The sequence below is a fragment of the Colobus angolensis genome, unplaced genomic scaffold (genome assembly GCF_000951035.1).
Source record: "Colobus angolensis palliatus isolate OR3802 unplaced genomic scaffold, Cang.pa_1.0 Scaffold287, whole genome shotgun sequence".
In the NCBI taxonomy this organism is placed as follows: Eukaryota; Metazoa; Chordata; class Mammalia; order Primates; family Cercopithecidae; genus Colobus; species Colobus angolensis.
The window spans coordinates 1138088-1153484 of NW_012116121.1; the positions used below are offsets into that span (position 1 = coordinate 1138088).

At 42.5% G+C, this 15397-nt stretch overlaps 1 protein-coding gene across 1 annotated transcript in view; it reads right to left on the minus strand.

Moving 5' to 3' along the window:
• Positions 1-4639: 4639 nt before the first annotated feature.
• Positions 4640-15397, minus strand: part of LOC105516652 (cytochrome b5) — a 39329-nt gene continuing 28571 nt past the window's right edge. The window contains 5 exon segments of the mRNA XM_011948916.1: positions 4640-5009; positions 6812-6846; positions 7906-7929; positions 12329-12358; positions 14779-14907. Coding sequence (XP_011804306.1) covers positions 4928-5009; positions 6812-6846; positions 7906-7929; positions 12329-12358; positions 14779-14907 — 300 coding nt within the window. The 3' untranslated portion in view covers positions 4640-4927.

Below are 15397 nucleotides of genomic sequence, written 5' to 3' on the forward strand. Positions count from 1 at the left end.
GCAGCCTGATGTCAAAATTAAGCATGTAGTGCATAACCTCACTCAGCATACACTATCAATGCTTGAAAGTTATGTTTTGATTTCACAGTGTGGCCAAGTCATGGAGAAAGGATGTGGGGACAGGTGCGTGAGGTGGTGCTGGGGAGAGACAGTGAGTGAGAACCAGCTCCTGCCGCAGGGCAGTGCTCATCACACGTTCTACTTAAATTACCCTTACATGTTCTACTTAAATTACCCTTACAAGAATGGTGAAAAACACCTTCAGTTGCCCTTTAAAATATTTCATCATGAGTTTAAATATTCACAAAGGGCATCATTATGCAACATTTGAAAGACTGACATTTTAAAGATGAAATATCACTCTTTAAAACTTGCTAAGTGGAATTTAAATATCAACGCAATTTGCCATCATTACCCTTTTGTAAAAGATGCCGAAACACTCTTTCTTAGCAGAAATTGTACATTGTTCCTTTTTCTCCTTGACCTCATAGATCTATTTCTTCTCCCTAGTTTTATCCTAATGAAAAATATTGTTATGACAGTCTTTTGCCTCCCAATCACATTGTCTATAATAGAAATGTACACATACCAGTGAAATTAAAAACTTGATTTTGATTTTCTGTGGACCCATATCACAAGATGATTTCATATTTTGTCTGACCAGTCTCTCAGGGTACTCCTGAGGGAGGGAGGCCTTCATCGAAGACAGTGAAGGCATGGTAAAACAGATACTGCTCAATGCAGTGTCATCACCCCTGCTGCTGACTGTCCATCTGAACTGCAACCCCCCTCCAGAAGGCTGAATCGCCCTGTTCCTATTTTATGATTCACCGTCAGCAGAGCACATGCCAGACAAGGAAAGCACAAAGCCTGACTTGGGGTGGGGTACCTTGATTAAAGAAGTGTCTTGATTACAGAGACTCACAGACCCCACTATGTACCACATTTGACAGTAGTTTTAGCATCCAATATTAAAATTCAGGATGGGTGAGAAATAGGTCTCTGTCACAGATGAAATGTCTCCCTCCAAATTCCCATATGGAATCCCTGTCCCCTAATGTGTGGGTATGAGGAGGTGGGTATTGTGTCATCATAAGAGTCCCGAGACAGCTTGCTTCCTCTCCCTACCATGTGAGTACGCCGAATCTGCTGGCACCTTGATCTTGGGCGTCCAGCCTCTAGAACTGTGAGCAACAAATGTTTGCTTTTTAAGCCACCCGGTCCAAGGTATATTGTTGGAGTGGCCTGAACTAAGATCGCTTCTTTCCTGAAAAGTGGGAGAAGAGGAATTGAGTTGACAGAGAGTAAAGGAAGAAGCACCGGCATGAACATCCGGTCACTTTTAGAAAAGAATGTGCTATGGGCTGACCTGTGTCCCCCAAAAACCTATGTTGAAGTCCTAACCCCAGCACCTCAGAGTGTGACTATTTGGAAACAGGATCATGACAATGTAATTAGTTAAGATGAGGTCATGCTGGGGTAGGTAATCCAATGTGTCCTTATGACAGAGACACAAGGGGAGAAAAACGTCAGCGACAATAGAGGCAGAGCCCTGGACAATGCAGCTGCAAGCCAAGGACCGTGAGGTGAGGACCGCCAGGTGAGGACTACGAGGTGGGGACCGCCAGGTGAGGACCACATTGAGGACCACCAGGTGAGGACTGCCGGCCACCAGTGGCAGCTGGAAGAGGTGAGGAAGGCTTCCACCCAGAGTGTCGGAGGGCAAGTGGCCTGGCTGAAACCTTCATGTACAACGTCTGGCCCCTAAATTATGAGAACAAATTTCTGTTTTTCTAAGCCACGCAGCTGTGGTATGCTTGGTTACAGCAGCCTAAGGAAACTTGCGCAACCTAGGTAGAAGCTGAGGATCTGGAAACTGGTTCCCTGACACCATCTGTGTCTGCACACTCCTTAGAAAGGCTACGCTGCAAAGGAAAATCTGCTTCCAGAACTTCCACTTGCCTTCGTCTAGACACCCCCAGAGGAAGGGAGATACCTCTTCCAACCAGAGCTCTAATCGACTCAAACCCAGGAGGTGAGCAATCGACACATGTGCACCCAACACAGTCAGGCGTTACAGGAAGGTGGTCCCAATCTAGACCCCAGGAGAGGGTTCTTGGATCTCGCGCATGAAAGAATTCAGGGCGAGTCCGCAGTGCAAAGTAAAAACAACTTTTATTAAGAAAGTCAAGGAATAGGCCGGACGCAGTGGCTCACGCCTCTAATTCCAGCCTGAGGCGGGTGGATTGCCTGAGGTCAGGAGCTCGAGACCAGCCCGGCTAACATGGTAAAACCCCATCTCTACTAAAAATAAAAAAAAAATTAGCCAGGCCTGGTGGCACACGCCTGTAGTCTCAGCTACTTGGGAGGCTGGGGCAGGAGTATCACTTGAACCCGAGAGTCCGAGGTTGCAGTGAGCCAAGATTGCGCCACTGCACTCCAGCCTGGCGACAGAGCAAGAGTCCATCTCAAAAAAATAAATGAATAAATAAATAAATAAAAGTTTACTTTGCCAAGGTTGAGGACATGCCCGTGACAAAGCATCAGGAGGTCCTAACGATATGTCTCCAAGGTGGTCTGGGCACAGCTTGGTTTTACGCATTTTAGGGAGACATAAGACATCAATCAATATATGTAAGAAGTACACTGGTTCTGTTTGGAAAGGCGGGACATCCTGAAGCAAAGACAGGAAGACTCAAAGTGGGAGGGCACTTCCAAGTCACAGACAGGTGAGACAGAAAGGGTTGTATTCTTCTGAGTTTCTGATTAGCCTTTCCAAAGGAAGCAATCAGATATGCCTCTATCTCGGTGAGCAGAGGGGTGACTGAGTAGAACGGGAGGCAGGTTGGCCCTAAGCAGTTTCCAGCTTGAGTTTTCCTTAGTGATTTTGGAGGCCCAAGATGTTTTCCTTTCACAACCAGCAGATGAAGAGAAGGGCAGCCTCTGAAGTCTCTCACCTCTCTGAAGGGAAAGCAACAGAGAAAAAAATGTCAAGTATCTTTCCTTGAGATTCTGGGCTGCACAAACTGTAAATGTTAAAAATAGGAAGTAAACTCTCTCTCCTTTACTCCACATGTTGTTCCCAAAACACATGAAGAAAAATTGCCAGCCACGGCAGCAAATTGCTGAGTCACTGATAAAAATGTCAAAGTTCAGCTGTTATGCTTCTTAACGATAAACAGATACTATTAGTCAACATCTTAAAAATGATTTACAAGTTAACCCTTTAATGTCATCTAAGGTATGACAGACCCACTTCGACTCACCCCCTAGTTGATTTAGGAGCAATGTTTTAAAAAGTACTAAGATGTGAAGCTTTATAGCTAAAAATTACAACCAAAAATATTGAAATATTTACACAGGTCCCTTAACAAGTGCTGTAATTTATTTTGAAATAGAAACTGCTTGTCAACCTTGAGTGACTGAAGAAGGCAAAGGCAGTGCATGCTATTTGATTATAAAGGTTGTACTCTATAAGAACAACACAATTCCTCTCCACTGCGTGCGGTCACTTCTGAAGAAGCTTGTGGGTTGTCAGCTCATGCCAGTGCAAACGCAGTCACAGCCAACGACACAAGTACTGGGGTCTAACAAATTCAGCTTTCAAGTTTCCACATTTAAAAGAATAACACATAAGGAAGAGAATAATAAATGGGAAGTAAGATGACTGAATCAGCCCCTTAGAGCCCCAAGGAGGAGACAGAGCCACATCAGAACTCTTCAGAGCTCAACACTAGCCGCTAAATTTCTTCAAAGATCAGATTCCAATGTCCCATAATCTCCTTATAAATTAGAAAACCAGCCTTTCCTTAGAAGAGTTTATAAACAACTCTCCCCTCTGAATGAGGAATTCTTAAGACTTCAGAACCTTTGATGCCGAGAATGTCTTTGCAATGATACCTGGAAGCTGAGAGAACGGACACTTGCGATGCCCGCCCCTGGCTCATGCGTTTATGCCCGCTCCTGGTTCATGCGTGTTTAAGTTGCTGATGTTTTTCAATCAGTGAAGATAAGAAGTCTCTTTGATAGGCCCTGTAGGCTACTTTCTCTTTTCCTTTTTTTCTTTTGAGACGGAGTTTTGCTCTTGTTGCCCAGCTGGAGTGCAATGGTGTGATGTCGGCTCACTATAACCTCAGCCTCCTGGGTTCAAGCAATTCTCCTGCCTCAGCCTCCCAAGTAGCTGGGATTACAGGCATGCACCACCGTGCCCTGCTAATTTTGTATTTTTAGTAGAGACAGGGTTTCACCATGTTGGTCAGGCTGGTCTTGAACTCCTGACCTCAAATGATCTACCCATCTTGGCCTCCCAAAGTGCTGGGATAACAGGTGTGAGCCACGATGCCCGGCCACTACTTTCTTTTTAAGATCTATTTCAAGTAGAACAATTATTAGAAATCCTTAAACTATAATTTCTGGCCTTTCTTAATTTCCTTGAAAACAGAAACTACATCGGAAGCATACAATACATGGTTACTCAATGAGATGTGACGATGTGAAAGGAGACACTCAAACCTATTTCCCCCCCTCCAGTCCCATGGCCTCCTTGGATCTGAAAGAGTAACACATTGAAGGATTCCTCTAAATAATCAGATTCTAAATATTAAAGACAATTATACACCAAACAGGCAAACACGGTGCATACTTTAAAAGCCAGATATATTTTTAAAAGATCATGCTTACAATAAGTAAATTACATATTAAGGAAACATCAAAATAAAGTAGATGAATAAAAAGGCACACTCGAAAAATGTGAGCGCAGAAAGGACGGTTCTTTTTGTTTTGTTTCTAATGTCAGAAGAAAGAGAAAGAGATATATTAAAATCATTGTTTTCAAGTGAAGGTTTCTGTCAGTTGAAGTAGTTAGCAATGGCTTCTTTTCTCCTGTGTCCAAAGCAGGCTTTTCCTGTGCTGGCTTCTGAGGAGGTATTCAGTCTTCCGCCATGTATAGGCGATACATGAAGGCGACGGCCACTGCAGAGATGGCAGGGATCACCCAGTTGGTCCACCAACTAGAGAGACACAAAAAGCAATGATGATGACATCATGTGCACTGTGGTGAACTCAAAATCTTTGCCTTTTCTAACAGAAAATTACCAGGGCATGTTTTTCTTAACTCTGTAACCAATTTTGCTGAGAAGGCAACCTGGATTTGCTAAAAGTGACATGAGTGTAATGCATGCCCTGCTATATGTAGGGCAGGAATCACTCTGCCCTACTGGCTTTATGAGAAAACTCACTTGGCCGGGAGCGGTGGCTCATGCCTGTAATCCCAGCACTTTGGGAGGTCAAGGAGGACAGATCACTTGAGGTCAGGAGTTCGAGACCAGCCTGGCCAACATGGTAAAACCCTCTACCAAACAATATAAAAATTAGCTGGGCGTGGTGGCAGTAGCTAATTGTAATCTCAGCTACTGGGGAGGAGGCTGGGACAAGAGAATCGCTTGAACCTGGGAGGCAGAGGTTGCAGTGAGCCGAGATGGCCCCATTGCATTCCAGCCTGGGCTATACAGCGAGACTCTGTCTCAAAAACAAACTAACAAAAATAAACCAACAAAAATAAACAAACCAAAAAATGAATGCCCCACCAGCTGTAAAGTTGAAGAGTATGGGCCCTGTGATTATTAAGGCTGCCATTAACACCACAGCTTTAAGCTTAGGTTTGGAAAATCTAATCTTTGCAACCTGTGCTGAAGTAGATTTAAAGGGTTAAGAAACGGAATGGCCAAACTACTTCGTGTGTGGTCCACAGGTCTACATTCACGCCCCCACCAAAAAAACGCCTAATTTACAGTCCTGATGCATAGAAGTTCGATCTGTAAAGTTTACAGATTACAAATCAAATCAGAGACAAAGGAGGAATGAGCTATAATTTCTAACTGAATCTTTAAATTAGATTTGAATCTTTAGATTTCAATCTTTGACTTGATTTCTTAGAAAATGGAAATTAATGTGTAGGCTTCAGAAACAGACTAGGTCTACATATGTGTTTCACAGGGATTGTAAGTGCAACCGTTTCATAAGGATTACAAGTGTCACTTTCATAAGAATTACAAGCATAACTTTTGTCTTAGTGGGGTTTGGTGGGGTTTTTCAATTTCACTTTAGAAAGAAACTGGCTTGTTAATGAAGAGTAGGGTGAAATACTGCCTGTGGGCAGGGAATATTCCAAAACACCAACAGACTGAGGCAGTTAAATTTGACAGGATGAAATACAAACGTGTGGTTTTGAGCTTGGGTCCAAAAAAGTGGCTATTACGGAAGTCAATATGGTAGAGCTGCCAAAAATGTGAATATGCACTTGGACTGTCATAAACAAATCTGGTGCCTAGAACAATTGAGTCACGCTACACGCAGATTACCAGCTTCAACTTTAAAGCTAACAAAAATGACAAAGGAAAACTGACCCGTGCTTAGGGAAATGTAATCACTAGAGTTTAAGAAACAGACATGGATTGAAAGGAAGCAGATGGAATGTCTGCCTGGATGAGCCAGGGAGGTGCTGTGGGACTGGCCGCCTAAGATGCTGCCCTGGGGGAAAAGGAAATGCAATTGTTCTGTTTGTTCCTTGGGCTGGATGCAGCCAGCCGGTGAGATCACGTGGCGAGATCACGTGGCTGTGGAGGACGGTGTTCACTGTCCCCTGCCTGAAAGCTTGGGGCTGAGCGCGCTGAACAGTCTGGCCTTCAGTGGAAAATTGCAGAGACAGCATAGTGTCAGGCCCAGGAACCCAGCAGGTGGGGGATGCACCTTATCCAACCTGGACCCATGAGCCTTCCCATCACCACTGCTTTAAAAGAAAGCTCGCACATACCTGGAACTAGAATCAACAGTAGTGATAAGAGTTTCCTGAAACACGAGAGGAAAAAGTAAAGTAAGTTCAAGGGAATGAACTTATTCCATTGACTCAAATCCTGTCTGAAAATAAGAACACAGTATTTTATGAAATGCATTCTTCAGAAGACGTCAAAAAGGAAAATTATAAACTTCTTTTCACTAAAATGCCTAACTTTGTTTTTTTCCAGAATAAAACATTTTAATCATCATCTATATTTACTTAAGGACATAACCTCAATAATTTAAAAACATTCAAAATCAGTATGCTACATAAAATATCTTGCACACGCTAGGCATCTAAATACTTTAATGCAGAAACTGAAAAGAGACATTCATGTTCACATACACATAATCCCATGTCACCTTTAGAAAAAGCAGTTTAATTCTTCAAAAGCATGAACAACACAATGTTCAATAAAAAAAAGTCAGTTATTTTATTCAAATCTGACGGATGTAAAGAAAGTGTACCTGTATTACATTAAATACATGTGAACCAAAAAGAACAGCCATTTTAAATTCTACACTCTAGGCCAACTTTTCCGGGGTGCTGCTTTAATTCTCACCAGACAGTACCAGCAAGACACCAAACCAGCCTCACAGGACTGCTCTGCTGGCGTCACACTTGTCACCAGCTGGTCACTGTCAGCCTAACAGCAAATCCCCAAATAAGAAAGCCCTGTTTTTATCCTCCAGGGCTTTCTGGGAGCAGCTCTTTTGAGTAGCACTAAAGTGAATGGATAATGATTCTGGAAAAACGCATACTTCTCCACACAGCTGAAAAGCTAAGGGCTAGTGAAATATAAACTTTTTGGGGCTTGAGAATGGGTTAAGAAGCATTCTTTTGATGTTCCACACCAATATAAGCATTAGTGCCTCAAACAGAAGTTGCCATAAATAAGACAGCTTCAGATCTGCAGTTTCCCAAAGCACAGATAAAAAAGCATTAGCAAAACAATCAGCGGCCTGCAGTAAGGCAAAGCATCACTCTGCAAAGCACGTTAGAGAAACTCCCGTGAAAAGACAGATGCCTTTCAGGGAAACGCAAGCCAAGCAGTTATGAGACCCACCAACCTTGAAACATTGCCTTTAAGGTTCCTGACACAGTAGGGGAAAAAAAGGTAAGTCATTTAAAAAAAAATTGCAAATGTATTATCTATTCCAGCAATTTTAAAATCTTAGCATCTATAAAAAGTATTCATAACTACAGCAAGAGGATTTTCCAAATTTTGTATATATGAATAAAATTAACAAAGATTACTAGAAATAATCAAAATATACAAAAATGTTAGTTAGCTATTAGGGGACACACTCAGTTCTGAAACAAAAGAATCACTGAAGGTAAAATATGATTGTCAAACTAGAAAGTTAAGCTTGAAACAACCAACTGAAGGCAAACACAAACATCCATGGCATCGTTAAAATGAGCACAGGCATTTCACCAACTGCTGACAACTCTGGAACCTCCCACCTGCCCTCCTGCTGCCTTCGTGGTTACCACGGGTGAGCGCTAAGGTTAAAACACTACTCTCGCACCAGCAACACCAGCAACAGCCACGAATTCTAAAGAGGGGAACCTGAAATAATCCTATCATCTTTTGATTGTTGATTATCTTCTTGGCTCTGTAGCCCAGGATGCTTGACAGTTAGAGGAAGTTTGAATTACCACTTCGCACTTTGATGAAAAAGTAATTGGTCTTTAGTGGTCAATGTTCTGAGGGTCTCACTTGGGTTTAGGGATGTGACTATCAAAGTATGTCAGCAATGAACAAGGAGAAAGACGATGATGGTTTTTATGATCGGCTCTGCCACCTGTTCACTCCATGACTTTGAGGGTTCAACTTCAGTAAAAAGAGGTTAACAATCAAATCAGTGTGTCGAAGTCTGGGTGTGGCGGCTCATGCCTGTAATCCCAGCACTTTGGGAGGCCGAGACTGGTGGGTTGCTTGAGTCCAGCAGTTCAACACCAGTCTGGGCAACATGGCGAAACCCAAATACAAAAATTAGCTGGGCACAGTGCTGTGTCTATGGTCCAGCTACTCGGGAGGCCGAGGTGGGAGGACTGCTTGACCCCGGGAGGTGGATGTTGCAGTGAGTCGAGATCCATGCCACTGCACTCCAGCCTGGGCAACAGAGTGAGATCCCATCTCAAAAAAATAAAACAAGTATGTCATGGATAATGACTTATGAAAGTCATGTGAATCTGTGTAAATTATAAGCTCCATAAATTATGAAAAGCATGCAAAGCCCAACAAGCTTTTGTGCATCACAGTCATCTCATTTATAAGTTCATCTAACATAACCCACTCTTCAGTTGGAAGCCTCTCTCTTCAGATACTGACAGAGTGATGTCTAACACGGCAAGCCCAGAACCTAGAGAAGAAGCTTAAGGGACTGCAACTGACCAGCCTGAGATGGGCGCTGGACGGTTCTGGAGCATGTCTGTGAGTCGGGTGCTTAACACTTCCCAACTGCAATGTACTCACCTCCCTTGGCAGGTCTAACATGGAGATACTGTGGGGACCAAACAGTTTCTATCAGAATGCTTTAAAAACTACAACCAAGAAGGGGTATTGCTACGACTAATATTCTCTATGTAAGCAAATGTGATAGAAACATTTATGTTCGATTAAAATGCATGATTTCTAAGTCTACAAACATCTTAATCTGGTAACTTAACACGATGCTTTCCTTAGGGCAAGTTCAAGCTAATAATCTTTACTGCATTTTATTTCACTATTCAACTAGATATTTTAAGCAGACAACATTTCAAAAATTCAGACCACAGTGTACATTCTTCAACCTCTCGGAGATAGGTGGATGGATTATACAGACAAATGACAAAAGAAATACCTAAGGACACTCTTTACTTCTGCTAAACCAAAAGCACAAGAAAGATAAATCCGGAAAAGTGCTCATGTATTTCCTTTCGTTTCATCTGCTTATGGCCTCTCAAAAAGGCCAGCAAGCTCTTGTCCCACATTCTTCCGGTTCTGCTCTCACTGAAGCAAAGTCACAATAAAGAAGAGTTGTTTAAAAAAAAATACTCAGAAGTTAGTTAATCCGTAAAAATCTCTGAAGAGATTAAAACGTCTACTTTAGGCTGGGTGTCATGGCTCACACCTGTAATGCCAGCACTTTGGGAGGCTGAAGTGGCTGAATGCCTGAGGTCAGGAGTTCAAGACCAGCCTGGCCAACATGGTGAAACCCCATCTCTACTAAAAATATAAAAAATTAGCTAGGCATGGTGGCAGGTGTCTATAATTCCAGCTACTTGGAAGGCTGAGGCAGGAGAATCGCTTGAACCCGGCAGGTGGAGGTTGCAGTGAGCCGAGATCATGCCATTGAACTCCAGCCTGGGTGACAAGAGCAAAACTCCGTCTCAAAAATAAGCAAGCAGCCGGGCGCAGTGGCTCACACCTGTAATCCCAGCACTTTGGGAGGCCGAGGCGGGTGGATCACCTGAGGTCGGGAGTTCAAGACCAGCCTAACCAACATGGAGAAACCCGTCTCTACTAAAAATACAAAAATTAGCCAGGCATGGTGGTGCACACCTGTAATCCCAGCTACTCGAGAGGCTGAGGCAGGAGAATCGCTTGAACCCAGGAGGCGGAGGTTGCGGTGAGCTGAGATCGCACCATTGCACTCCAGCCTGGGCAAAAAGAGTGAAACTCCGTCTCAAAAACAAAAAACAAAAAACAAACAAACAAAAAAGACCAGCAAGCAAGCAAACAAACAAAAATCTACTTTAAAAAGTTAGTGTGATTCTCAAACTTCAGTGAGACCTTCCACACCTAACAAGCTGATCAAATATCAACTGCTAATGCTGGAATGAAGTAATCCACGTCTTAACACACAAAGGGCTGTCACTCAGTGTTGTCAGGACAGCTTTCTTTGATGCTAAAAGCTAAAGTCCCGGAAGATACCCCATAAACTTGCTCTGTTCCCAAAATATTCTCAGTATCAAAGTAATGGCCACTTTAAAATAGAAAATAAGAATAAATAGTAACGGGCAACTAATTCAACAGTATAGGTTGTAATACATGTGTTCTAAAAGCAAATAAAGAAGGAAAGGCTTTGTCCTTCAAACTGAAAGCAGTTATGGCAGGAGACATGGGTACAGTCTTACACCTACAAGTGTTTTCTGCTTGTAGTCTTTATGGTTAGGGAAGCGGCTGGCCCTGCGGCCATCTAAGTTCATGTAATGAATCTTAAACCTTTGTTTTGCTATAGCTAAATGACTTATACCAAAATGATTACCATGCTGAACACATCATAAAAAAATAAATATATATTCTTCCCTTAAAAGACTTCAGAGGAAAAGGAAAAACTTCATGCATCACAGAATTTCAGCTATCCAAAAAGTAGCCTCAAAAAAGGTGCTAACGTCAAATGAACTCACAGCAAGGGTTCTGAGCAATTGTCACAGAGGCCATTCAAATTCTGAAGTCAATTTTCTATCTTCCGGAAGTACGCATATCATTAACATTGAACTTGAGTCTTTCTTGAATAAGGAGAGAATATACAAATAAAATTGCTTTGTACTAAACAGTATTACACAAGACTTTTATTGTACTCTCAGGGATGTTGAGATAAATGTGGCCTTTAAGCTTATATTATTGGATTAACTGCTTTGGTCCTTTTGTAGATTAAAGATGATGTCTTGGCAGCAACAACTCAAAAAATCAGCTCACCAGTTCTCGACACAAGCTCAGTGGGGTCTTGTTGTTGCACTTTCTCTAATAAAACCAAGAATTTACACCAAAACAAAAAATTATACTTTCTTTTTGTCGTGTGTTTTAAGCAAAACTTTCCCCCATAGTCCTTTAATTAGACGCTAGAAACTACTTTGCCTACTTGTACTTTTCAGGAACTTAGGCTGTGCTCTTCCATTGTCACCCTACATTTATTTTCAAATATCAGTGAGATGGTCAGTTGAGAGAGAAAGGCTAGTGAATCATAACATAAAACTAGTATTGCCAGAGTTATTTTCCTTTCCCAAGGAAAAGTAAGTCAAAAGGGTACTATTTAATTTCATTAAATTCACCTGACAAATATTCATGACCACCTACTATGCCCAAGAGACTTACAGATGAAGAAGACATGAGACGTACCCTTAAAGATTTAAGTAATAAAACCACTGTCCATTCAGATTTTAAGTTCTCTGAAAACAAGGCTTGTGTCAAATCTTTTAGATCACAAGCACAGTGCTACTACAAAACGTAGCTCTTCAAAGGGTATATATTGATAATTATGACGAAGAAAGTAGTTTAAGTATTAACAGCCTTAAAAAAATTACACACAAGCCATCCTAACAAATCATACGGACAGGTTTCCATAAATAAAAAACATTTGCTGAGGCAGTAGGTTACATATTCATTTATCTAGAAAGAACTGTGCTGGCCTCAGTCAGGTAAATAAAACACCTCTGCCTTCAGTTTGACAAGTATTAAATACAATGAAAACATCCAGAGACATTTGAGATGGTCACACTCACCGGAGGCTTGTTTAACTTCGGTCTGTCATCCTGCAAGGAAAAAATAAGGCATATTATGGAATTTAAAAATCTACAAAAGTACCACTTGTAAAATGTTGACTTTGAGATTTTTTTAAATTACAATTCAGTAATTACCATTTCAGATTCAACATTTAGTTATTAAACACAAAGTTTGATCCATCTGATTTAACAGCAAAAATTAGTAGCAGATTAAGTGCCAAGAGATATTTTCTACCTAGAGTTCCAAAGTTGAGAACGGCAGCCATGACAGTCCTCTGGACATGTTGATGTGCACACACCTTTATTAGACTCAGATTGTGATACGTAATTCAGGGAGCAGCTGAATACTAATTCTTCCCTTCTGTCCTCTCAAATTCCATTTGAGATTGTGCATGTGTCTCTTATGTGTGTGACCTCTTCAGTTAAGCCCTGCCATCTCCCAGGTTTAGAGTCATAAACTATTTCAACTTCAGGTTGAAGCTGTCAAAAAGACAGTGTGTTTAAAGGCTGGCCAGGGGGAAGCCCGGGGGGCAGATGAAGCAGAAATGCCACAGTCAGAGCCTGAAACCTAATCCACAGCTGGAAACAAGGATGGGATCAGGCACGTGTAAGGGCAGGCCTCTCTGATGACCCCAAAACAACTTAGCCTTCGTGAAGTATGGGATGAAAATATAGGGGCAAATAAACTTGTCAGATAAATGAAGTTTCCTCCCTCAAAGTACATCTCTCCTACCACCAAAAACAAAATCAAACGAACCTCCCCACTCAATGAAGCTGTTCTCAAATGGATTTCCTACTTTCGAGCCTTCTACAAAGAACCAAATGTAACCTTTCCTTCATTCACAGTCATTACAGGAAGCATCAGTGGTATACGATAAGGCTTTTCTTATATTTTTAAGAGTTTCTCAGTTTGCTCACTTGGAATGAGGCTATTTGCCTTTCCATTTTTTTCTAAGAGAGCAGAACTGGCTCCTAGCAGGCCTCTGTCCCCTTCTGGTGGGCTGCTCACCATGCACAAGTGGGAAGGCAGGACGGAGCCAGGCACTCCCAGAGGTGGACAGGGCAGCTGTGTGTGCGGCCCTGGGATCCACTCCAGATGCTCAGAGCGCTTGGAGACTTCTTTCCAAGTTTTCAGCGATTTTCCTGACAACTTAGCTTGATAGACTAGTGACATTTAATATGGTCATTTACAACTGCCACAGAAGGGTCTAAAATCATAACACAGCCCAACATGCCTGATCCTATCCTTGTTCATAGAAAAGCCAAATTAGGGCCAGGCGCAGTGACTCACACCTGTAATCCCAGCACTTTGGGAGGCCGAGATGGGTGGATTACCTGAGGTCAGGAGTTCGAGACCAACTTGGCCAATATGGTGAAACCCTGTCTCTACTAAAAATACAAAAAAATTGGCCAGGCAGTGGCAGGAGTTTGTAATCCCAGCTACTTGGGAGGCTGAGGCAGGAGAATTGCTTGAACCCGGGAGGTGGAGGTTGCAGTGAGCTGAGATTGCACCATTGCACTCCAGCCTGAGCAACAAAGCGAGACTCTATCTCAAAAAAAAAAAAAAAAGAAAGAAAGAAACGCCAAATTAAGCCAATGTTTTCCAAAAGTTGGTCAACGGACTGGTCCAGAGCTGACATCCTCGAAGGTCTGGGGTACAGTAAGCAGAATACGGACAATGCACTAGTCCTACAGAAGGCAGAGCTTATTCATTTCACATAGCTCCGTTTTTATATTTTTTTAATCATTTTTTAGAACTAAAATATCCTTGGTCTGATGAAAGTAGAAGTGGGATTCTTAATAAAAATATTGCGGTCAGAAAAGGAAAGAAAGCAATGCTGGGTTGATTCTCCCACCCTGTAAAAGATGCTGCCCCACGGAACTTCCAGGACTGAGCAGCACTCCACTCCCCGGGTGTGGCTGTGGGGTGGGGCATGCTGACTAAAACGAAGTGCCAGTAAAAAATGCAACCAGGTTGGGCACAGGGGCTCATGCCTGTAATCCCAGCACTTTGAGAGGCTGAGGTGGGCAGATGGCTTGAGCCCAGGAGTTTGAGACCAGCCTGGGCAACACGGTGAAACCCCATCTCTACAAAAAAATATGAAATTTATCAGGTGTGGTGGTGTGTGCCTGTAGTCCCAGCTACCAAGAGGGTGAGGCAGGAGGACGGCTTCAGCCCAGGAGGTTGAGGCTGCAGTGAGCCATGATCGTGCCACTGCACTCCAGGCTGGGTGACACAGTAAGACCTGTCTCAAAAAAAAAAAAAAGCAACAGTGAAATGCAAAGACATTTTTGGTCAATTTATTTGCGACAAAAATGGTGTCCTAAAATCAGGAGTTGTTTTTGCTTTACTCCTTTTGAAATGTGTATACATGCAAGCTTACAGACTTGGGTAAGGTCATCTGATAGCCTTAAATACATATAAGAAAAGGCCCCCAAAATGTACTTACCGGATGGAGCTCCCCAATGATGTATGTTTTGGACAGTTCCCTGGCATCTGTAGAGTGCCCGACATCCTCAAAGTTCTCAGTCGCGTCACCTCCAGCTTGTTCCCTTAAGACTTCTTCCCCACCAGGATGCTGTTCAAAGGAGAGGGAGAATAAAATTTTTTTTTCAGGTAAATGAATTAAGAGAAAATGGCCAGAATTTATTTAACCGGACAGGTGACTGATTCAGAAGACACAGATGACAACAGGAGACTGTAACTTGTACATAAACATGGATTAAAACAACACAGGCCTTTATATTCCATTTCCATCATGTAAGTACAATAGGCCTAGGCAGCAGCATTGCCTGGGCCCAAGTTCAAGGCCAGCCTGGGCAACACTGTGAAACCCTGTACCAGAAAATACAATTTAAAATAATTAGCTGGGCATGGTGGCACACCCCTGCAGTCCCAGCTACATGAGAGGCCGAGGCAGATAATTGCTTGAACTCGGGAGGCGGAGTTTGCAGTGAGCTGAGATCGGGCCACTGCACTCCAGCCTGGGCAAAAAGAGTGAAACTCCGTCTCAAAAACAAAAAACAAAAAACAAACAAACAAAAAAGACCAGCAAGCAAGCAAACAAA